Source organism: Leptodactylus fuscus, chromosome 5 (genome assembly GCF_031893055.1).
Source record: "Leptodactylus fuscus isolate aLepFus1 chromosome 5, aLepFus1.hap2, whole genome shotgun sequence".
NCBI lineage: Eukaryota > Metazoa > Chordata > Amphibia > Anura > Leptodactylidae > Leptodactylus > Leptodactylus fuscus.
In genome coordinates, this window is record NC_134269.1 from 219,928,722 (window position 1) to 219,952,186 (window position 23,465).

Consider the following 23,465-nt stretch of genomic DNA (forward strand, 5'->3'; position numbering starts at 1 on the left):
CAGCTTTCCTAGGAGACTGAATGGCACAGTCTTGTTTCAGTATCTATTAATTAGTCTTGGTAGCCATCATTGTGTTTTCCCAAAAATCCTGTGACCCTCTGTGTCTCCTGCCAGTGTGGTGATCATAGCGCCCCCGTGTGGTGTGAGGTGTCTGTGCTTTCATCCATATACAGAAGTGGGCGCCATTCTAATGACCTGTCTCTTTATATACAGCCGGCACCTGCCCCGACAAGCGGCACCGCACCGATCAGCAGCGCCTCACAGCTGCCCCCTACTGAGGGTAAGTACCGAAAGACACCGCCATGACCTCAGGGTCAGTCCCACCCAAAATCTAGCTGTCCATTATTACCCAGGCTGTGTGACCATTCCGAAGCTTGGGGGGAGGGGTGGGGGCCTCATCTCTGTTCTACGGACCTGAATCTGATGATTTTCTTTTTCCAGCCCCAGAACCTGCAAAACCCAAACCAGAGGCAGAGACGTCTTCAGGGGTCCTTAAGATGGGCCGATTTCAGGTGAGAGACCGCACATCGGGGGAGGGGGGGAATCGGCTGCAGACACAACAACGCCCCTCCCTCTCATAGCGCCGCCACACTGTGATACTTTGCTTGTGCTGATGTCTCTGCCTCGTCTCCTCAGGTCTCTGTTGCAGCAGAAGATGTGCTAAAACCAAGCGAGGAGCCGAAGCCGCCCCCACCCGAGTCTTCATCCTCGACATCCTCCTCCTCCTCTTCGTCCATGTCTTGTAGCAGCCCTGAGAGCACCTTGATCAAGCCGCGACAGACGCCGGCCAGTTCCTTGGATATTGTAGACGGAGTTGGATTCTCTCAGCCCCCCGTCCAGGCGGTGCAGGTGGGACGCTTCCAGGTGACCACCTCAACCACGGGCAGGGTCGGCCGCTTCTCAGTGTCTCGTGCCCAGGACGACCTTCCTGCAGGAGACGCCGACCCCGAGCTGCCCAAACCCCATCTGAACGGACCTTCCTCTCACCCCGAGTCTTCAGCCACCCTGAGCGACCCACCTAGGGTGACCCATGAGGACAGCGTGGGCAGCCCGGTCACCCAGCACCCTCTGGGGTCAAAGGTCAGCCTGCAGAGCCTGAGCAACTCCTTCAACTCTTCCTATATGAGCAGCGACAACGAGTCCGATATAGAAGACGAGGAGCTGAAGAAGGAGCTGCGGAGACTGCGGGACAAGTGAGTGATGCTGGGGGTTGTAGTGCGGACGAGGAGGATCTATTCCGATGTAGCAGAGCGCTCTGTGGTCCTCAGCGACGCGGTCGGCTCTGCTACATCGCTGCCGCCATCTCACATGTTTCTTCTGTCTCCAGACACCTCAAGGAGATCCAGGATTTGCACAGCCGACAGAAGAAGGAGATTGAGCTGCTGTATTCGGCGTTGGGCAGAGTGCCCCCCGCTGTTATCATCCCACCTGCAGCGCCCCTCTCTGGTCGGCGGCGGAGACCCACCAAGGGAAAAGGAAGTAAATCCAGCAGGGGGAGCTCTCAAGGGAACCGCAGCCCCCAGCTATCAGGTAGAGCGCTGACGCCATGTGTATGTACATCCCCCCTCCCCCACTCCTCCGCTCATATACCGCCCTCCTCTCTGTAGGTGACCTGTCCACACAGAGCGCTCCGCCTGCAGTTCCTCCGCAGCAGAACCTTCTCCTACCTCCTAGTGGTGCAGCCGATCCCGGACTCCTGAAACCTTCTCCTTCCAGCGACATCTTGTGCTCCGCCTTCACCAGTGACGCCGCGCTGTCCGCGCCGAGCTTATCCGGACAGGGCCAAGGTAAAGCCTGCGGTCACAGCGCCGGGCGCCTCCTCCATAGTGACGGCCAGGACTGGATTTACACTGAACCCCTTTAATCCGTGTCCTCATTATTCAGCCGCAGCGCCTGATGGGCGGCCGAAAACTGCGCCAATGTGGTGAAAGCACCTGTAGGTGCAGATTTTAACCCCCTGCAGGCGCTCTGTGCCGCCATATATAAACAGTGATGGCGTGTCAGTGTCTGGTGCTCGGACCTCTTGTACTGGTGACCCTGCCAGCGGTTGCTATCATGTATGTCATGTTGTCACAGCCCCGCCCCTTGTACTGTTTGCCCCGCCCCCACACACATTGACCTCTTGTAGTTTGTCTCCTGTGATATTTGCAGTAATGCTCAGGCTTGCTGCTGTAAATCCTCTGTGCTGCTCAGCGGCCGGTGGTTGATGTCTCTGGGATGTCTCGTGACCTGTCTCTGCTGTTTTTGTCTCTGTCCTCTTTGTGTTTTTATCCCGTCTCCATCACAGGCTGGGCCAAGTTTAACTGTGCGTCAGAGCGGGTCTCCTTCAAAGCGGCCGGCAGGAGGACGCGATTTCTCAGTACGCCCTGCTTGGCTCTTTGTGTGTAACTCTTTACTCCTTCCTCGTCTCTCTCCTCCTCTTCCTCCTCCTCCGCTCGCATGCTTCTCCCTCCCTAACTGACTCTGATCTGGCTTCCAGGGGTGCAGACAGGAAAGTTGGGAGGATCAGGGAATCCAATATGGCGGCTCCTCCTTGCTCCGGTCCTGATGACACCTGCGGCTTTCCAGCTTCTGTGGCACTACAAGTCCCAGCATGCCCAGACACCTCTGACCCTCGGGGGCTGTTGCAGTTTCCTAAGAGTTGGAGGGCCGCAGGTTGCCGGATGCGACTCCAATACTTCAGACCGGTGATCCCAGCGATCCTCCAAAACTACAACCCCCATCGTGCAGCAGCCATCTTGTTACTAAAATCCACACCCTCCATTTTTTTTGGAGGAAATCCGTTTTGCTAATGAGCCCCAGGGGGCGCTGTCCAGTTATAAGGAGCTTCCCTTGTGCCGTTTTCCGTCCTGTCTCCTCTTATCTCATCTGACAGCGCCTCTGGTGGTGAATGATGGAACGTGATCAGTGACATCATTGTGCCAGCTAGCGAGTGCTGCGAGTACGGTGCGTGCGCCGTGTGTGACCATAGCTGCAGCTGCTGTAGGACCCTGCTCACAGCTGACGGTTTGTTACAGTTGTATCGGCCCGGCCACTTGACTAGACTGTCTGTAACAAACCTTCAGCTGTGAGAAGTTGATGCTCTCCATTAATGCTTCCTCCTCTGGCTGACCTCTTGGACGCCCCCTGCTGACCGCTCTTTCTTCTGCTGACCCCTCCTCCTCCTCTGCGGTTTCTTCCGTCGTCTTCCTCATTGAGCGTCTTGTGCTTGTCCTGCAGCTTTGAGTGGGTGTCTGGCGCTGAGGCCGCGCTGTTCTGCTGAATGCCGCCTGCGCTCTGGCTGACCCCCTGTCCCCGACCACTCGCTTTCTCTTAATCTCTGACCCCCCCTCCCTCCCCTGTTTCGGCCTTTGGGATGCGGCGCCCGGTGCTAACACTTTGTCTCTCTCTCTCTCTGCTTCAGGGAAGATGGTGAAAAAAGTCTGTCCATGCAACCAGCTCTGTAGTAATTATCCTTTCTATCTCTATCCGTGTGTCATGTGACCGCGCCAATCTCATCCACATCACTAGTTATGTCCGGGCGCCGTGTCATGTGATCATAGTGCCGGGGAGCGCCCCAATATAACCAGGAGCCCAAGTCTGTGGTGACCATGGGGGGTAATGGGAACGGCTGGGACCACACACAGTATGAGCCATGTATGTCCTCCCCTCATCACTGCAGAATAGTGAGCGCAGCTCTGGAGTATAATACAGGATAAGTAATGTAATGTATGTACACAGTGACTGTACCAGCAGAACAGTGAGCGCAGCTCTGGGGTATAATACAGGATAAGTAATGTAATGTATGTACACAGTGACTGCACCAGCAGAATAGTGAGCGCAGCTCTGGAGTATAATACAGGATAAGTAATGTAATGTATGTACACAGTGACTGCACCAGCAGAATAGTGAGCGCAGCTCTGGAGTATAATACAGGATAAGTAATGTAATGTATGTACACAGTGACTGCACCAGCAGAATAGTGAGCGCAGCTCTGCTGTATAATACAGGATAAGTAATGTATGTACACAGTGACTGCACCAGCAGAATAGTGAGCGCAGCTCTGGAGTATAATACAGGATAAGTAATATAATGTATGTACACAGTGACTGTACCAGCAGAATAGTGAGCGCAGCTCTGGAGTATAATACAGGGTAAGTAATGTAATGTATGTACACAGTGACTGTACCAGCAGAATAGTGAGCGCAGCTCTGGAGTATAATACAGGATAAGTAATGTAATGTATGTACACAGTGACTGTACCAGCAGAATAGTGAGCGCAGCTCTGGGGTATAATACAGGATAAGTAATGTAATGTATGTACACAGTGACTGTACCAGCAGAATAGTGAGTGCAGCTCTGAAGGATGGGCACATACCTGTGTACTTGTCACCTGTGTAGCCTCATATTGGCACTGTGCACACCAGACATCCGCTTCTCCATGGCGTACCTGCCCGGTTAATCATGGCCGCCACACCATCCCCTGCACTAAACACAACACTTGTTTCCTCCGTCCTGTGTTACTAATCACATAGATGACATTTCCATTAGATGTGACGGGTTGTCGGTGTCATCCCATGAGATGTCTCAGGACACAAGTGACTACATGTAAGGAGATACATTCTTGTCTCTTACACGCCATGTTTCCTTTGTTCTAGGAACAAGCAGCACCAACACAGTCGCCCCTTCGAACTCTGCGGCCCCCCAGTCAAACACCGCCCCTGCCTCCTCCTCCAGCCGCAAGGGAACCTTCACAGACGACCTGCACAAACTGGTGGACAATTGGGCCCGGGATGCCATGAACCTGACAGGGAAAAAGAGCAGCAAGTCAGGACACCCCAGCTACGAGGTGAGCGGCCATGCTCGGGGTTCTATAGTTCAAAGGGGTCCTCAGGGAGTCATCTTAGGCAGACTTCCTCTGGGCATTTGTGGAGGGGGGGGGGGGGGGTGTCCAACTTTGGGTCATGTGATCAGAGCCAGCGCCCAAGGTGTGTACCACCTTTCCCATGCTCACAGGCACTTTGCTATGGTTGGAGTCACATGACCCTGAGTTGGAAGCAGCCTAATATCCCTGGAGGATCCCTTTAATAGTCACAGGTCATGGTGATGGATTTGTCTCATTTTATTTTAGGGACCTGGAATGGCCCGGAAGTTTTCTGCCCCCGGACAGCTGTGCGTGTCGATGACTCCGTCCCTAGGGGTCCCTGTTTCAATTCCTGCAGCCTCGGCCAGTTCCTTGGCTCACTACCCCAAAGGAATCTGCCCTCAACAGTTCGGCTTCCAAAGCACACCGTTCCCCACCCAATGGAGCGGACCCGGCGGGCCTCCACCTTCCCAGCCCATTAGCCAGTTTGCCCCGGCTGTGACTTCTTCTTTACAGAACTTCAACATCAGCAGCCTTCAGAAGTCCATCAGTAACCCCCAAGGATCCAACCTGCGGACTACCTAGCAGGACGGGCCGAGCGATCCTTTGACCAAGTTCTGGTGGCGACCAAGGGAGTGCTTGCTGCACCTGCAAGGCGGCACCTGCTTCCTGGCCACTACAAGCCCCACAAGGACTCGCATCTTTCTGCAGCCCCTCCCCCACAAAGGGCGGCTTCATTTCATCTTCCTAAAGGTTGCAGGGTGACACGAGATTGGGGCAGCGAGGGGAAAGTTCAGCCCCTGTTTGGGCAGCGGCGGCAGCAGGGAGAGGGGGAGAGCGCCCCTCTATGGTATAGGTCATTAATGCTTACATTAACGGCTCTTGACTGCAGCATTACACGTGTATGGATACAAAGTAACTATAGAAATATATAAAGTATATACAAAAGTCATTAAAAAATACAAAAAGTTCGGTGCGGACAATTTCTCTGCCATCAGTTCTGATGTGGATACACTGTGATATAGAATCTATTTATGTTGTTGGACAACAGTAGTAATATGATAATAAATAGCAGAATGTCGAGGGTTAAAGCCGCCCCCTCCCCCCGGGGCCTCCTCATCAGTCACTTTAATAAAAATAACAAAAAAAAAAATCTCCACAAATGTTTTTTTTTTTTTTTGCTTTGTCCTTTTATTAGATTTAATGTGAATGTCAGATTGTACGAAGGTGACTCGACCCCTCCCCCCCATATTTTCCGCTACGTATTTTTAGTGCCTTGAGAACCTGGGAGTTTATTTTTTAGACACGGGGGAGGGGGTCGGATTTGGGGCCGGAGGTGGATATTTAATTGTCGTGCGTATGTGGTTTGTGTCGTCGGCTGGAGTTGTGTAAGGGTTAAATCCACGGCGTCGAGAAAAGTGCTGAAGTAAGTTATTAGACGGCAGGTGGCGCTATTCGTGTTAGAAGGGTTTTTCACGTTGGCTTCTATCCATGGGGCGAGAGGATTCGCTGTACGGGAAAGGTTACAACGCCCATCCCCTCCCCCCCAGTTCACATTGGACTTGAGATTGGCGGCAGCCTCTGATACTTGAATCCTCCTTCTTGTTTTTGGCACTTTGAGCAGTATTAATGCGGTGAGTTGTGCAGAAGCAGAAAGTCCTCCCGATCCGGCGGCCTGTGTTGTCGTCTTCTCTGTGGTGTGTCCTGGTTGTCAGGCGCTCGTTGCGACCTTCCGTCGGTGTCTGTGTAACCTTGTCGAGTAGTCGCAGCTTCGCTACGTAAAAGCAAATCTTAGTGCGATGTTCTAGGTCGCCTTCGGTTCTGGCATCTTGTGGTTCTATGCAACACCCAGCACTGAGATCTCCGCATCGGGGGCCGGCAGTGATGTCTAAGCCCAGGCCCGGCCGTATCTATGGGATCGGCTAAGGTGGAGATCCCCTTTAAGATGGCGGATCCTGACCTGAGAATGTCTGCCCCTTGTAGTGAATGTATCTCCTCACCAGAAGGGCTTCTTGTACTGTTGCGGCCTGGCCTGTGTCTAGTCTGCAGGGCGCCGCTTATCTGCACCTTCCCATCTCCCGATCCTGGCGGTGCGAACTCTGAGAGTTTCTATCCCTGTCTAGTGCGGTATTTGTAGTGCTTTGTACGGTGCGGGGGGAGGGGCGGAGTCTGATAAGGGACGAGACGCGGCAGGACGATATTTATTTGACCTATTTTGTACCTGATTTCTCCTCCACTATTCGGGGGGTTTGCGTTGCGCTCCCCGTTTCTTTCTGCATGCTTTTTTGGATTATTCTCCACTTTTTTGTTTTCCTTCCTGTGGACACAATAATAATAATAATTACAATGAAAGCTACTGAGCAGATATTAACCCCGCGCATCCCCCCTCCCCGACCATATCTAACACTGTATTACAATGAGATGAGATTGTGGGATTCCCTGGAGCTGTGAATTTTCCCGTTTGCACTTTTTGTCCTGCATCTTTCTGTACAAATTTGCACTTTTCTCTTTTTATCGCCTCTGTAGACCGATATTAAAACTAATAAAGGAGCCTTATTTTACGTCTCTGGTAACGGTGCTCGCCTCGCCTCTTATTTCACAGAGTGTGGTCATGTGACCGATGTACAAGACATTGCTAGTGCGCCATCTACTGGACAGCACCTCCTCCCTGCAGGGGCTACAATAGGATGTGCTGAGCTGTCCATTGGCAGGAAGGGGTTAATGACCCAAAGCTGAACACTAACCGCAGATATATGGACTACAGGTCCCAGCAGTCTCTGGGGCCGGAGTGACAGGGACTTGTAAATCGAGGTCCCAACCCCAACTTTGTCCAGGGATCGGGGGGCGCACAAGTGTAGTCATGGACGTGATGAATAGATGAGACTGAGCTGCGGTTCCGTCCTACAGGAACGGCTATAAATATGGCTGCTGTGTATGGGGGTGAGTGGAAGGGATGGGGTTGTATGAGGACAAATCCTCTAATAACAGATAGTACACGGGGCGGTATATACAGTCAGGTATACGGAGCCTGACAGATGAGAATACTCCACCATACAGCAGGGGGTATAAGGGTCCGTCTTCCCACCACACTTTGCTATCACATCGGTGAACTACAACTCTCAGCAGGCACATTGGCTGTTCATGGAATGCCCATAGAAGTGACTGGAGCATGCTGGGAGATGTAGTTCCACAATGTCCTAATGTGTAATTGGCTCCTACATTATCCTCTCCTATAGTAAGGGGCTCCTAATACCGCAGGAAGGGCTGAGAAGGCCGAGCTTCCTTGGGTCAGCTGTTACTTACAAGACGTCTTGAGGATTTTATGCCATACAACCTTATTCCTGTATGAGATCTTTAGCAGACAATCTAGCCGAGTGTGAACTTACCCTTAGGTGGAGAATTCCCGGGCGGTGGCAGCACACATGGCGGTATTTCATCCATGCAGTAATATAGAGTGTGCCGCTGCAGATTTCGGCGTCCTCGCTCCTTTTGTTCCACTTTGAAGAACTTTTTCTCCTTCGGACGAGATCCTGATATGACAATCCTTGATGGGATTTTCTAACAGACGACATCAGGACGGGTCATAAAAAATAACGTTTTATTATTGAGCGTTCTCACAATAGAGTAAAATAGTTCACAGCCGGGAGCGGAGGATCCGGTGCACACAATAACAGGTAGGGAACAACATGGCCGCCTTGGGAGAGTCTGAGGATTACTGCCGGGTAGCGATCGCAGTCATGAGGGGTCCAGTCGCCGCTTCTTCATGTGAAATTCCTGGTGGGGGGGACGGTGCGGACTCTTACCTGCAAATGTAAATGAAAATGGGCGGGAGATCATCTATAGGTGCCAGAGATCATCTTATATTACAGGGCGGGATATCATCTGTATATACTGGAGAGATTCTTATATTACAGGGAGTGATATAATCTGTAAGTGTTGTAGATATTACAGGGCAGGATATCATCTATAGGTATTCACTGTAGACCATATATCTGGATACCCCCCTGCAGATATCAGCTGATCACAAGGTTAGCGAGTAGTCCGCCCTTCCCCCATGCGCGGCGGGGTTCTTCTATACACTACATATCAGTCACCTTTTAGCGGCTCCCCCGTTGCGCTCCCCAGCGTCTGGTTCCAGGACATGGTTCTCATTGGTTGCCGCTCGTTGTTCGGTCTCTGAGGGGTTTTACTTCGCGTCATCATCTGATGGTGTCCATGGGGGGTGGAGGGTCTGGACAGGAAGGCCGGAGCCTGGAGGGAGCCATTGGAGAAGCCGTCCACCTCTACCGAGTCTAATGGGATGTCCCAAAACTCCGGATCATCTGAAAATCCCAAACGCAAAGGAAAGGTTTACCCGACTGCAATGAGCGGAGCACGGACAGGTCTATAGTCGTGGAGACAAGTAGGTGACAACCCCATGGCAGAGCCTGAGCCGTATACAGAGGTACAGGAGGTCCCTATAGACTGCTATAGGTGACATATTATTGGAGAGCTGGGATATGACTGACCCGGTACGGCCTTAGTATTACATATTGTGCAGTTTTCTTGCAGACGTCTCACATTCCCTTCATCTTTCAGACCCAGAGCGGAGGCCGCCCGGACTCCACAAAGCAAAACTGACAGCTTTACATAGAAAAATAAAGCATTAACCCTTCTCTTTCTGAAAGCTTTCTTACTGAGCAGAATCCCCCCCCCCCACTCCTGCCTAAAACTTTTGCACAGTACTGTACATCTTGCACACTATAGGCAGGCAGAGGATTCCTCATAGACTACATAGGCGATGTAATGGAAGACTCGGAGCAACAGATTAAAACATTTATTCAGGATACAACGAAACACGTCTCGTGTGTCGGGATCAATCCCAAGGCTGCTAACAGTGACAGCGCACCCCCTCACCTGCCAGGTACTCATCCACCGGTGCAGACAGGGCCTGCACGGACGCCGGGGTGCTGTGACCTATTGGGGGGACCCTCGGAGCATTAGAGATCCCTGGAATTACAAACAATAATACTCAGTACATGTGACAATAAGAGATCAGTCCTAATGAAGCGGCCAGTGTAATAACCTCCATAGTGACGGCAGACACAGCCTGGACATCCTCGGCCCCCTTTAGCTGCCATATCTGCGCCTCACAATCACATGTACGCTGGGGGGAGGGGCTGACCTCTCGTTGTTCTATTAGGCACCGGTGTTGTTACTGGAAGTGGCCTATAAGGGGTTAAACTGCGGGGGTCGGAGCTCTGGTATCAGCCTCAGCCCCTAAGTTTGTGCCATCCGTACAGTGAATGGGGGGCAGATTACCCTCCGCCAGGACTGTGTCATGCAGTGCAGGAAGGGGTTAACCTCCCCCAATAATGGCCCCCACTTGTCATAGATGACAGATTTAGGGGTCTCTGATGACAATCCTCTCTTACCTCCCTTTCCTAGGTCTGCGGAGGGTCCCGAGTCCCGTGATTGTTTTTTCTCCATCTCCTCTCGGAATCGCTGCTGCATCTGTTTCTGTCGCAGTTTGCGTTGATACGTGGCGTCCATCTCTGAGCCGTTACCAGAGCTGTAAGTATCAGACATTTGGGGATTTACATTGTATGTGATTTGTCACCCTTTACAGGACGAGGGTGCGGGTGTAGGATATAACATGTATTATACAGGAGCAGAATCACGTACCTGGGGCCGCCATTATTATCCTTTGTAGTGCCCCCTTGCTGCAGCTTGGCAGGTGACGGGTCACTGGCTCCGGCCTTAGGTTGGATCGCGGCGTCCTGATCGGTTCTGTCTGTAGGATTCTGTTCTTGAAGCAAACTGTTATAGCGAACCTTCTCCAGTGTGGGGTCATAGTCCTGACGCTTCGTCTGCACCACGTCCAGCTCGCTCTGAGGCTACAGACAGGGATCCGGTTATTGAGCTGTTATATGTATATGTGTGTAATATATATATATATATATATATATATATATATATATATATATATATATATATGTATATATGTTGTATGTGCCTGTGGTGACGCCTCACTATGTCAGTCCTACACAACACCAGACATTGTTAGCTAGGAAATTATCAGGATATCATGTAGGTCTCACAAGGCTCCTACACTATATATTAGGATACAACATGGCCGCTCTGATATCATAGTAATGGGATACAGCCAGTGCAGGAATCAGTGAGACTGAACTATTGAGGGGACTCGGCTTATAGAAGAGGCAACACTCTGACCCCTAGTGGACAATGTGCATAATACATGTGCTTAAAGGGGTTGTTCAGTCAGACCCTCATTCTAACGATACAGTGACGTCTTGGACGACCCCTTTAGCAGAATTACTCACCAATTTTGGAAGTTTATTCACAGCTCGGAGATAATCTTTGTCCAGGATGCAGTTACCAAGAACGTTCCCAAAGCACCTGAAATAGTCGGCACATACAGGATATATTGTAGGAATACCGGAGCGAGCAGCCGCAACGTGAGACGGAAGGAATAAGATATCAGCTATCTAGATAATAATATAAAGGGGACACTATGGCTGTTATTTGGGGTGTATGATAATTCGGCCATCTTTCTGCTCTATAGGGGGGGGGGGGGGGTCTCAGATCTTTCTTACTTTAGCGCCCTCTTCAGCCCGTCTGTTACGGCCTCCTTACGAGCTTTCTCCAGGGAAAGGGCTTTAGACTTCAGCCCCTCGCTGACTCCGTACCCGACGTCTTCATGAAAGGAGCCGTCCTAGGGGTCACAGACACAAGAGGAGTCACTTCTACATGTCTCTTGTGAGTGTCTTATTCTACGTCAAGGATATAGAACAGCGGACGTATCAACACAACCTGCTCCATCTGTGCCGAGCGGAAATAGGAACTTACCTTCAGCTGGACTTTAACGAACGCGCAAACTCCAACGTAAAACTTTCCATTACTCAGATCCACAAAATCTGCAGGAGAAGGAATCACTCAGTAAGGAGGAATCACTCAGTAAGGAGGAATCACTCAGTAAGGAGGAATCAATCAGTAAGGAGGAATCACTCAGTAAGGAGGAATCAATCAGTAAGGAGGAATCGCACAGTAAGGAGGAATCGCACAGTAAGGAGGAATCGCACAGTAAGGAGGAATCGCACAGTAAGACGGAATCACTCAGTAAGGAGGAATCACTCAGTAAGGAGGAATCGCTCAGTAAGAAGGAATCTCTCAGTAAGAAGGAATCTCTCAGTAAGAAGGAATCACTCAGTAAGGAGGAATCACTCAGTAAGGAGGAATCGCTCAGTAAGAAGGAATCACTCAGTAAGAAGGAATCACTCAGTAAGGAGGAATCACTCAGTAAGGAGGAATCGCTCAGTAAGGAGGAATCGCTCAGTAAGGAGGAATCACTCAGTAAGAAGGAATCTCTCAGTAAGAAGGAATCGCACAGTAAGGAGGAATCACTCAGTAAGGAGGAATCGCTCAGTAAGAAGGAATCACTCAGTAAGAAGGAATCACTCAGTAAGGAGGAATCACTCAGTAAGGAGGAATCGCTCAGTAAGAAGGAATCGCTCAGTAAGAAGGAATCACTCAGTAAGGAGGAATCGCTCAGTAAGGAGGAATCGCTCAGTAAGGAGGAATCGCTCAGTAAGGAGGAATCGCTCAGTAAGGAGGAATCACTCAGTAAGAAGGAATCAATCAGTAAGAAGGAATCGCACAGTAAGGAGGAATCACTCAGTAAGGAGGAATCACTCAGTAAGAAGGAATCACTCAGTAAGGAGGAATCACTCAGTAAGGAGGAATCACTCAGTAAGGAGGAATCGCTCAGTAAGGAGGAATCGCTCAGTAAGGAGGAATCGCTCAGTAAGGAGGAATCGCTCAGTAAGGAGGAATCGCTCAGTAAGGAGGAATCACTCAGTAAGAAGGAATCAATCAGTAAGGAGGAATCGCACAGTAAGGAGGAATCACACAGTAAGGAGGAATCACTCAGTAAGAAGGAATCACTCAGTAAGGAGGAATCACTCAGTAAGAAGGAATCGCTCAGCAAGGAGGAATCGCTCAGTAAGGAGGAATCACTCAGTAAGGAGGAATCGCACAGTAAGGAGGAATTGCTCAGCAAGGAGGAATCGCTCAGTAAGGAGGAATCACTCAGCAAGGAGGAATCACTCAGCAAGGAGGAATCGCTCAGTAAGGAGGAATCACACAGTAAGGAGGAATCACTCAGTAAGGAGGAATCGCTCAGTAAGGAGGAATCACTCAGCAAGGAGGAATCGTTCAGTAAGGAGGAATCACTCAGTAAGGAGGAATCGCTCAGTAAGAAGGAATCAATCAGTAAGGAGGAATCACTCAGTAAGGAGGAATCACACAGTAAGGAGGAATCACTCAGGGAGATCTTCTATTCGTCCTCAGTTACACTCACCGACGTTTTGCTGAGTTACAGAGTGCGACCATCCGTTGTATCCGAACATCTCATTGGCCAGGCTGATCACCCGGTGCCCTTCAATGTAACAGACCTGTAGGCAGACAATACATTTATTATCATTCACGGAGACATTTAACCAATTGTTCACTGAATCCACCAATAATATGAGGAGCGACCTCCGGGGGACCAGAGATGCTGATGGAGCTTTAAGGAAAGATGTCGCCTCCTCCTTGAGACAAAAGGGAAGGGCGGGGGGATGTGGCACAGATCTGTCAGCATTTTGGGGAATCTCTCCCAGTGTTGGTGCAGGGGGGTGATCAGGTTATATTTCCGCTCCCATGGTCCGGTCAGACGGTGAATGAAGCCTGAGGCAGTATTTTATAGGGCGGCCGTCGCTCCCTACCTTCTGTCCTCCTCCCGCCTGTCTGCTGCTAATGTACTCCGGTCCAAGCTTCTGCCGCAGGGCATTCTGTATGGCCTGATACTCCTCGGCCGTATACTTGTGCTGCAGGGGATATAAGATATATGTAATACACAGAATATTCATCTAATAGACACCATAAACCAGTGGTGACCAACTACAACCCCCAGCATATCTGTCAGGACATAGTGCCGATGCTGCCGAGTATTCTGGGAGTTGTAGTGTTGCCAAAGCTGGGCAGACACAGGATAATATCACAACACGGTAGAATACTGCCCCCCTGTGGTTATGTCTTGTGCTTGCTTCAGCATCAGGATATTCCTCCCACCTGTCCGAACGTTGCAGATCCGCCCTCGCTAGATCCCGTTTGCCCCGGTTTCATCCGGCCTCCGGTCTGTCCCACCGACATGATCGGTCTCCAGCCGAAAATTACAGAGAGATATAAATTATGAGATAAAACATTCAGACGATTATTATTTCCTGACTACAAGTAATTATTGGTGAAGGGGAAGCGCTAAGTGTAGTGGAGATTATACCCCAGCCTGGGCCGTCAGGGAGGACAAGGGGGCTGATAATAAAAATACATTGTATTACTATAGCGCCAACATATTCCACAGCGCTGTACAACTAGTAGGGCTCAAGTACAAAGAGAAAGTCACTGCACACAATGGGACTGAGGGCCCTGCTCACAAGAGCTTACACTCTATGAGGAAGAGGGGGTGACACAAGAGGTAGCAGGGGCGGCATTGCTTATATATATTGCTTATATTATATTCTATAATGAATAGGCAGCCAATGTAGTGACCGGCACAGACCGGAGGCCTCGCTGTAGTGACCGGCACAGACCGGAGGCCTCGCTGTAGTGACCGGCACAGTCCGGAGGCCTCGCTGTAGTGACCGGCACAGACCGGAGGCCTCGCTGTAGTGACCGGCACAGACCGGAGGCCTCGCCGTAGTGACCGGCACAGTCCGGAGGCCTCGCCGTAGTGACCGGCACAGTCCGGAGGCCTCGCTGTAGTGACCGGCACAGACCGGAGGCCTCGCTGTAGTGACCGGCACAGACCGGAGGCCTCGCTGTAGTGACCGGCACAGACCGGAGGCCTCGCCGTAGTGACCGGCACAGACCGGAGGCCTCGCCGTAGTGACCGGCACAGACCGGAGGCCTCGCTGTAGTGACCGGCACAGACCGGAGGCCTCGCTGTAGTGACCGGCACAGTCCGGAGGCCTCGCTGTAGTGACCGGCACAGACTGGAGGCCGCCCTCACCATCTTCCAGTAGAATTGCTGGGGGGAGGGAAAGAGCAGAAAAGTGTAAAAAGTCACAAATTTTGTGCAAATAAAAGATTGGCATAGAAAGAAAGATAAACCTGCCCCAATGTCTGTACAACACTGCGGAATATGCTGGCGCTATATAAGCAAGGGAAACAAATATAATGTATACGGCATATAACACACATATGTCTATACACAGACGTATCATAGAAATATAAGGTGTTATATAGGGGTATAATATACCGTATTTTCGGACTATAAGACACATCTAGGTTTTAGAAGAGGAAAATAGGGGAAAAAAAATTTGAAGCAAAAAAATGGTAAAATATTGAATATATGGGAGTTGTAGTTCTGCAACAGCTGCGAGGCCACATTGACAGGTGACCCTGCGGCTGTACATAGGGCGGGTTTTTGCACTTTTTGGTTCTACCATTTTGGGATATGTCTTTTGCTTAGATCACCATTTAGTTAAATCGGAGGCAAAGTGGTGACAAAAACCCATCGGGCTGGCATGTTTGATATCAGTAGAGCGGGTATTGTTGGACACAGGGATTCCTAATGTGTCAGGTGTTTCACAGTAACTTTCTCCTTTTATATGTATTCTAGGGAAAGGAAGGATATAGAACATTTTTTAATTATATTTTTTAAAGCTTTTTTTTCCCACTATTTTATGAGCCCCCCCTAGAGGACTTGAACCTGCAGTCATTTGATTGCAAGTCCCATAGACGGTAATACAAGTGTATGGGAGATTCTATACATTACTATTACCGCCGGTCATAGACAATCCACAATAGTGATATAGCAGTGACAGACCTGAGAGCTGTCAGTACGCTCCTGGTTATCACCAGAACAGGTTGTGTGACCTCGCTGCGCAGGAGCCGGCCTGCAACTTTAAAGGTATGGGGCCGGCCCAGGCTATTTTTAAGCTTTGGGGGGGGAGGGGGGAGGATCTTTGATGCGTGCCATCAGAAATCGCAGGCATTAGCTCCAGTGTCTCCGCTGTAAGAAGTTACAGCGGATACCTGGTTGATATGGTGACCGTTCTGCAGCATTGCGGCCGCCATTATTTACAGACCCGGTGGAGGGTTCTAGCCGCCGGCACAGGTGTTGGGGCCCGCAAGAGTGCGGCGATGCTGCAATACCGCTCCTCCTCCTCCGCAGTCCATATTGGGACTATAAGACGCATCCTCATTTTCCTCCCAAATTTGGGGGAAAAAAGTGCGTCTTATAGTCCGAAAAATCCGGTACTTATATAGTGATATAATATTTACAGAAAGTCTTATATAGAGTAATAATACTTATATAGGGATATAATATTATAGGAAGAAATATATAGAGGTATAATATACATATATATGGGTATAATATATATAGGGGTATGATATATATATATATATGTATGTATAATATACTTATATAGGGGTGTAATATTTATATGAAGCTGTATATTACATAAGATAATCCTTTATTAGTCCCACCATGGGGACATTCAGCGTTACAGCAGCAGATAATACAGTATAAAGATACAAGTGACAGTACGGTATAATGTACCTAATGTACCTATAGTATTATAGAGAAATATAATTTAAATATACAGTTGTATATAGAGATATAACATAGCTATACAGTATTATATAGGGGTGTAATGTACATTCAGAGGTATAGTGTACATATATAGTGCTATACAGTATTATAATATACATATAGTGTACTATATAGGACTATATATGCTAGTTATTTAGATGTATAATGTGATTATATTATATAGGAGTATAACGTACATATGCGGTATGATATAGCAGTATATTGTACCTATACAGTATTATATAGAGGTATAACGCACAGATGTACATGGATATAATGTACAGACGGTGTAATATAATGTACATATATAGTATTATATGTGGTGTCATGCGTATACACTTTATAAAGACAGTATACTGGACATACAGTGTATTATATAGCAGTATACTGGACATATAAGGCAGTATATCGGGTATTATAATGTCCGTACACAGCGTATATAACGCAGGTTATACACATACAGGGTAGTATATAAGGTATATACTATATACTGCCCAGTGTAGTCTATGCCCCGGTATATACTATAGTCTATGGCCCCGGCTCCCTCATCCACCTCACTCTCCGCCGTCTCTCTCTCTCTCTCTCTCTCTTCAGCTTCCGTTCTCTGTTCCCGCCTTCCGCCTGTGGCCAATCAGGAGCGGCTCTCGCGGTGGCTGCCGGGATGTCCCTGATGTGGAGGCGGCTTCACCAGCGCCGGAGCCCGAGGTGTGACATCACATGTGACGTCACGTGTAGTGAGGTGGACACTGAGGTGTGACGTCACGTGTAGTGAGGAGGACACTGAGGTGTGACGTGTAATGTGTGACGTCACGTGTAGTGAGGAGGACACTGAGGTGTGACGTGTAATGTGTGACGTCACGTGTAGTGAGGCGGACACTGAGGTGTGACGTCACGTGTAGTGAGGAGGACACTGAGGTGTGACGTGTAATGTGTGACGTCACGTGTAGTGAGGAGGACACTGAGGTGTGACGTGTAATGTGTGACGTCACGTGTAGTGAGGCGGACACTGAGGTGTGACGTCACGTGTAGTGAGGAGGACACTGAGGTGTGACGTGTAATGTGTGACGTCACGTGTAGTGAGGCGGACACTGAGGTGTGACATCACGTGTAGTGAGGAGGACACTGAGGTGTGACGTGTAATGTGTGACATCACGTGTAGTGAGGAGGACACTGAGGTGTGACGTGTAATGTGTGACGTCACGTGTAGTGAGGCGGACACTGAGGTGTGACGTCACGTGTAGTGAGGAGGACACTGAGGTGTGACGTGTAATGTGTGACGTCACGTGTAGTGAGGCGGACACTGAGGTGTGACGTCACGTGTAGTGAGGAGGACACTGAGGTGTGACGTGTAATGTGTGACGTCACGTGTAGTGAGGCGGACACTGAGGTGTGACGTCACGTGTAGTGAGGAGGACACTGAGGTGTGACGTGTAATGTGTGACGTCACGTGTAGTGAGGAGGACACTGAGGTGTGACGTGTAATGTGTGACGTCACGTGTAGTGAGGCGGACACTGAGGTGTGACGTCACGTGTAGTGAGGAGGACACTGAGGTGTGACGTGTAATGTGTGACGTCACGTGTAGTGAGGCGGACACTGAGGTGTGACGTCACGTGTAGTGAGGAGGACACTGAGGTGTGACGTGTAATGTGTGACGTCACGTGTAGTGAGGAGGACACTGAGTGGTGACGTGTAATGTGTGACGTCACGTGTAGTGAGGAGGACACGAGTTGCAACTGGGGGCGCTGCTGAGTGAAGCCGCCATCTTGGTACTCCAGATCACTGGCGGATTTCGCGGCGTCACCTCACAAGTGCCCAGAGAAGTTTTATTAACCCCCAAATAGGAACAATTACCTCACAGGTAGCGCCATCTGGTGACTGACATGGCATGCTGGGAGTTGTAGTTCCACCTCCAGATCCCTTCTCACTGTATGCCCTAGCACATCTGTCATTCAGAAGCCTGGGAAAGCTGAGTGACACCCCCTGTGAGTGCAATATTGGCAGCCGTAGTGGTTGTCACCCAGCTTTTCTAGGGCCAGATGCCGACTTAGTTCCATACAGTTTATATCCTTGTGTATATAGTGTAACAGCAGCCTGCGCCCTATAGCGCCCCCACCTGTACACAGCAACTCATCATGTCGGGCTGCAGGGTAAAGCATGGTGGATGGACGAGCCTCAGGCAATGGCTTCAGACCATTGCCAATGGAACTGAGCTGAAGTCACTGATCAGAACTGAATCCTAGAAGAGCAGAGTGGCAGTGTAAAGCAGGGTGAAGCGACCTTAACCTCCCAGATGGTGCAGCGAGGCCGTGGTCATGGAGCTCTCGGTAGGTGCAGCAGAAGTGTGACTGGAGGGTAAGAAATAAAACCGTTCAGGCCTAAGGGAGTCTGTCATCAGAAACACGTTCCCTAATAACACAATGGAGTCACCTCCGTCTTCTCTCCCCCGACCTTTCACCCTTTGCTTCTCTCCCCCGACCTTTCACCCTTTGCTTCTCTCCCCCGACCTTTCACCCTTTGCTTCTCTCCCCCGACCTTTCACCCTTTGCTTCTCTTCGCCGTTTCTGCAAAATTCTGTTTCTTCTCTTATGCAAATTAGAATCATGGCGCAGCAGGGGCGTTCCCTCTGTGCTCCGCCCACATTATAACTCTCCCCCGCCCCTTTTATGCTTCCGATCACTCCCCTCCTCCTCCTCTGCCTATCACAGGCGTCTGATGCAACGCTGTACGTAGGTAAAATATCGCGCATGCGCAATCATCGGCTGTGACGCTTTGGGTTTGGACAGAGCCAACTGCACATGCCCGAGCGGCCATTTTCCCTTGGTCTATTACACATGCGCCTGCGCTCGCGTAGTTCTCTGGAGATCTGAGCATGCTCAATACCGCCTTACACCTGGAAGTGAGGTTACTGAAATCTGCGGCATCTCCCCCCTGTGTGAACCTGCTCCAAGAGCCCCCATAGACAGCGGTGCAGACCCTGCGTCCTGACGCTGATGGCGCCGGATTACAGAATATTCCGGATGATTGGAGGATCCTAGAACAGAAGCGGCAATAAGAAGAGGCGGACGCCGGGGGTTGTGGTCTTAATATTTTTTTTTTCGTGGTACAATTCATATGGTAAAAGTACAAAGCCAAGAAATGTTCTATACAAAATCTAGGGGTGCCCCCCACCCCCACCCCAGGGGCGCCGGGGATATTTACACGTTATTACTACCCTGCTGGTGCCGCTTGTATCTCCTGTACCCAAAAATAGAGATTCATAAAAAATTATAGAAAACAAAAAACTGAAGAAAATAAATAAAAATTACAAATTCCTAAAAATCGTGACCCTGATATTAACCCCTGCATTGCTAGGCCAGTAATAGAGGGGTTAATGGCCACTGCCCCTCCCCTCTGACGTGATATTTTTGTCTGGACCACTAGAGGGCGACAATCTACAGCCGAAATCTATAAATACAGAAAAAAACGTCAAAAAAGTTTCAGAATTCATGAAATAAAAATCAAGACTAAAAATCGCCAGTAAATAGAAGTTCCCGCTTTATCGTCTTTGAGCAGTTTGTCAGTTTTATCTGATCCTGGGAAAGCTGAGTGACAAGCCACAGCACTAGTAAGGAGGAGTCAGGGGATGACACCCAGCTCTCCAGCCTTAGGATAGGTGATCAGTCACAGGCTGGGGGGGTCTGACTCCTGAACAGCGCCACACACTGAGTAGTGGCCGTGCCTGGTTACTGCAGCTCTCTCCCATACACTTCAATCAATGGTAAATTCCCAGAAAATTGGCCTATTGCGGTTGTAAGTGGACTGGTGGGGGGTCTGTGGTCCGGGCAGGGGTCTATGAACACCGCAGGTTCTCACCAATAGCCACAAAGGAGGTCCTGTGACCCTGGTTTGGTTGCTGCGGTGTGTCGGGCGTGCGCACTCTCGCCCCATAATGGTGCATGTACCAGAGAGTATGGGCGACCGCTGCTCTATACACACAGGGGGAAGCGGACCCCCTTCTGGCAGCTAATGGGGAACCCATACCTATACCTAAAATACGTCTTGACACTTCACAGCCAACAGGCAGATTCGCAGTTCAGAATTGTTGGACATTTGGCTGAGCGGCCATATTGATCACCCAGCTTTCCCAAGTTCAGATAAAACTGAATAAAAACCTCAGAGTTTTCTACTTAATGCTTCTTAATAAGTGATCCATGCCATGCAGGGGGCCCGGGGCGCGAACCCCTCACCCTACCAGTCAGTACAGGGAGCAGGTTGTGGAAAGTCTTGTAGATGATGAGAGTGATAGTCCACAGACGGACTGTCTGCTTTTTACATGCGGCTGCAGTCGGATCCACCAGGGGGCGCTGCTCCTTGAAGGATTCCTTCAGTAAAAAGTCGTACCAAAGTGCCAGCGAAGGGTTTTCAACATGGCCGCCCTTGCGCCTCCCTTTGCCAGTCCAGTCTCTGCCATAGCGAGTCCACCACGAGCGTTTCTTAAATGACACCCCACTCCCCTCCCCCTGCGGTGCGGTCCGTCCCTGGCAGTCCGTGCCAATCCTTTATACACATATAAAAATATAGATCTACATATATAGATTCATTTTATATCCTATACATATATATTTCTGCCTCCCTTCTTGTGCCGGGGGAAGGGCGCTGGGTAAAGGGGTGCAGGTGTGTACGGAGGAGGAGGGGGTGTTGGCGGTGTCGGGACGCAGTGGGCGCCGCGTTACTTGCACACATATTGGTCCACGATTTCCGTGCACTTTTTGCACTTGACGAAGCAGCACCAGTGGAATTTGCAGTGACATCGCTCCACCTGCACCGTCTTGAATTGGTCGTACCCGCGGCCGCAGCACATCAGCTCGCAGCCGTCCATCCCCTCTGAGGTTTTGTTGCACAATCGCCCCTGGGTGCCCAGGGAGCCGGTGGTCTCGTTGCGGAGGCAGTAGTCCGGGCTGGGGTCCAGGTACACCAGATCCTCCTCCTTGGGTGGGTTAAAGCGCTGGTTGACTTGCTCCAGTTTGCTGCGGCGGGTGAGTCTCATGGCGGCCGCGCTGTCGTACTTTTCCTTCAGGTATTCGCCCACTTTGCGGAAGTCGGCCAGCTGCAGCCAGCAAGTCTTTAGACTGCACGAACCCGAGACCCCGTGACATTTACAGGCGACGTCGGCGAGTTTATACACGGCCTGGAAGAGAAGAGAGGAAAATGGCGGAGGGTCAAAAAAAACGCAGCAAAAGCGGGTTAGGTTGTCTATAACAGGGGCACATTAAGGGGATGTTCACACTGCATGGGGTGAAATCTGCAGTGGTCTACGCTGCACATTATACCTGTGTGTGCTCCACCACCCCCAGCAGGTGACTTCTGCCATTGCATCCTCAGTTATAATCTGATTGCACCCTACAGAGCCTTGGAATAAACTACTGGGAGAATTGTCTGGCCTGCAGTGACTGGTATGAGCCAGCAGGTGGCGCTGTGTGCCTATCCTATAATGGTCACTACTGGCACTATATACTGTATCTGTGTATATGTATCCCCTGCTACTATACACATTATAACACCTTCTAGACATTCACTGACAGGCAGCAGAGATCTAGGAGCTGCAGAGCGTTTCATCTACATGTAGGAAGAGATGGAGACTTTCTGCAGCACTTCAGGTCTCGGCTTCAGCTGCCGACTCTTCAAAGAGACTTCTGACTATTTCCATATTAAAGGGACGACTTCCTTGTGTAGGAACTTGGCAATTAGGTCCCCGGCAGGGGGTCTTAGATGTGGGAGGTAGGGGATGCTGACTGGCCTGGGGTCACAATGTACTAAGACAACAAGGTGTGCAGGAGTCCAAAGCTCAGGAGCGCCTCCTTATGATCAGTGTAAGGCCGGCCATGCACTTGCAGTAGGCTGAGGGTGCATGTGTTTTCAGTGGGGGCAGGGAGTAACCCTTTACCAGACTCCTCTGCATCCTATCTCCCACATATTAGATGGCAGGTAGACGTTTTATATCTGATCCTGGGAAAGTTGGGTGATGAGAAATAAGGCTACTATTATAATCACCCAGCTTTCCAGAGGCCAACAGATAGGGGTCAGCAACTATGGAACTACAACTCCCAGCAGGCACATCTGCTTGGCTGTCCTCTGAATTGCCATGGAAATGAGTGGAGCATGCTGGGAGTTGTAGTTTCACAACACTCGGAGTGTCGAAGCTTACTGACTCCTAGGATGTGCCATTCTGGAGTCGGGGGAAGCTGGGTGGTCAGTCCTCCAGTCAGATGTAATATAAGGGCGACTTATGGTAACCCAACCCGTAGGTGCCTCCGCCTATAGGACAGCGGGGGTCTCACACCCTATATTATAGAGTAGAGGATGAGGAGGTTCAATTTGCCCCCCCCCCCTTCTATTAGCTAGAATCAGGCCAAGTCATTACAGGGGGTCTGCCCCATTATATACCACAGGTGGTCCCAGAGAGGGGGTATCTGATGACTAAAGGGTGGGGTCCCCCTATAAGCCAAGTCTACAGTAACCATTTCCATGCCATTGTTACAATGTATCCTTGTGTTCCCGAGCGCTCCATTGGTGGATACACAGGGATACATTGTATCCGAGCCCGCCTTATGTCCTTTTGAACTTGGTATCACTTGGTTGTGAGATGAGTTCCTGAAAGTCAAACACAGAGGAGGAATCCCAGGTAAGACAAACAGGAGGGGGGAGGCTGGTGAATGGGGGTCCGCACTTAATGGCAGGGGGAGGAGGGCGGCTGAAAAGAAAGGAAGTGCTAGAACAACAGAGGAGGACATAAAGAGGAGAGGGGCCATAAAGTCACATGAGAATACCCCCCCATAACATATGTGCTGCGGGAGGTGTGATAATCTGCAGCCTTTATTACACTGAGACTGTAGGTGAGATTGGAGCTGGTATGTCTGGTTTATGGGGGGGGGGGGCTGTGACCTCCTGATGGGCGGACATTCCTGGGCTACCTACTACATGCACACACCCACGGCGGCGGGGAC

At 50.2% G+C, this 23,465-nt stretch overlaps 3 protein-coding genes across 6 annotated transcripts in view; 1 reads left to right on the plus strand and 2 right to left on the minus strand.

Annotated features, from left to right (window-relative positions):
• WNK1 (WNK lysine deficient protein kinase 1) overlaps positions 1 to 7,416 on the plus strand; it is a 68,418-nt gene extending 61,002 nt beyond the window's left edge. For 3 of the 4 annotated variants that reach the window (XM_075275459.1, XM_075275461.1, XM_075275463.1), the window contains 8 exons: positions 214 to 280; positions 442 to 512; positions 637 to 1,193; positions 1,328 to 1,530; positions 1,608 to 1,787; positions 3,404 to 3,445; positions 4,638 to 4,828; positions 5,111 to 7,416. In XM_075275459.1, coding sequence (XP_075131560.1) covers positions 214 to 280; positions 442 to 512; positions 637 to 1,193; positions 1,328 to 1,530; positions 1,608 to 1,787; positions 3,404 to 3,445; positions 4,638 to 4,828; positions 5,111 to 5,428 — 1,629 coding nt within the window. In that variant the 3' untranslated portion in view covers positions 5,429 to 7,416. The remainder of the gene's footprint in view (positions 1 to 213; positions 281 to 441; positions 513 to 636; positions 1,194 to 1,327; positions 1,531 to 1,607; positions 1,788 to 3,403; positions 3,446 to 4,637; positions 4,829 to 5,110) is intronic. The other variant, XM_075275460.1, reaches the window with a different exon arrangement.
• A 1,091-nt stretch (positions 7,417 to 8,507) lies between these two features.
• Positions 8,508 to 14,035, minus strand: RAD52 (RAD52 DNA repair protein). Its single transcript, XM_075276498.1, has 11 exons — positions 13,955 to 14,035; positions 13,609 to 13,710; positions 13,203 to 13,296; positions 11,693 to 11,760; positions 11,440 to 11,558; positions 11,167 to 11,242; positions 10,508 to 10,719; positions 10,258 to 10,394; positions 9,740 to 9,832; positions 8,938 to 9,165; positions 8,508 to 8,646 (listed from the first exon to the last, which is right to left on the minus strand). Exons 1-11 carry the CDS (start codon positions 14,033 to 14,035, stop codon positions 8,579 to 8,581), a joined length of 1,278 nt encoding a protein of 425 aa, XP_075132599.1. The 3' UTR covers positions 8,508 to 8,578.
• Positions 14,036 to 21,065: 7,030 nt separating this feature from the next.
• WNT5B (Wnt family member 5B) overlaps positions 21,066 to 23,465 on the minus strand; it is a 54,462-nt gene continuing 52,062 nt past the window's right edge. Inside the window, exon 5 of the mRNA XM_075275473.1 lies at positions 21,066 to 21,649. Coding sequence (XP_075131574.1) covers positions 21,191 to 21,649 — 459 coding nt within the window. The 3' untranslated portion in view covers positions 21,066 to 21,190. The remainder of the gene's footprint in view (positions 21,650 to 23,465) is intronic.

What these genes read in the sequence shown, in the direction of transcription:
- RAD52 (XM_075276498.1), bottom strand. Translation starts at nt 14,035, where the DNA reads ATGTCGGTGGGACAGACCGGAGGCCGGATGAAACCGGGGCAAACGGGA. An exon ending in GGGCTGAAGAGGGCGCTAAA is followed by an intron (nt 11,243 to 11,439) that starts GTAAGAAAGATC and finishes CGACTATTTCAG; the next exon opens with GTGCTTTGGGAACGTTCTTG. An exon ending in CGCAGACCTAGGAAAGGGAG is followed by an intron (nt 9,833 to 10,257) that starts GTAAGAGAGGAT and finishes TTGTAATTCCAG; the next exon opens with GGATCTCTAATGCTCCGAGG.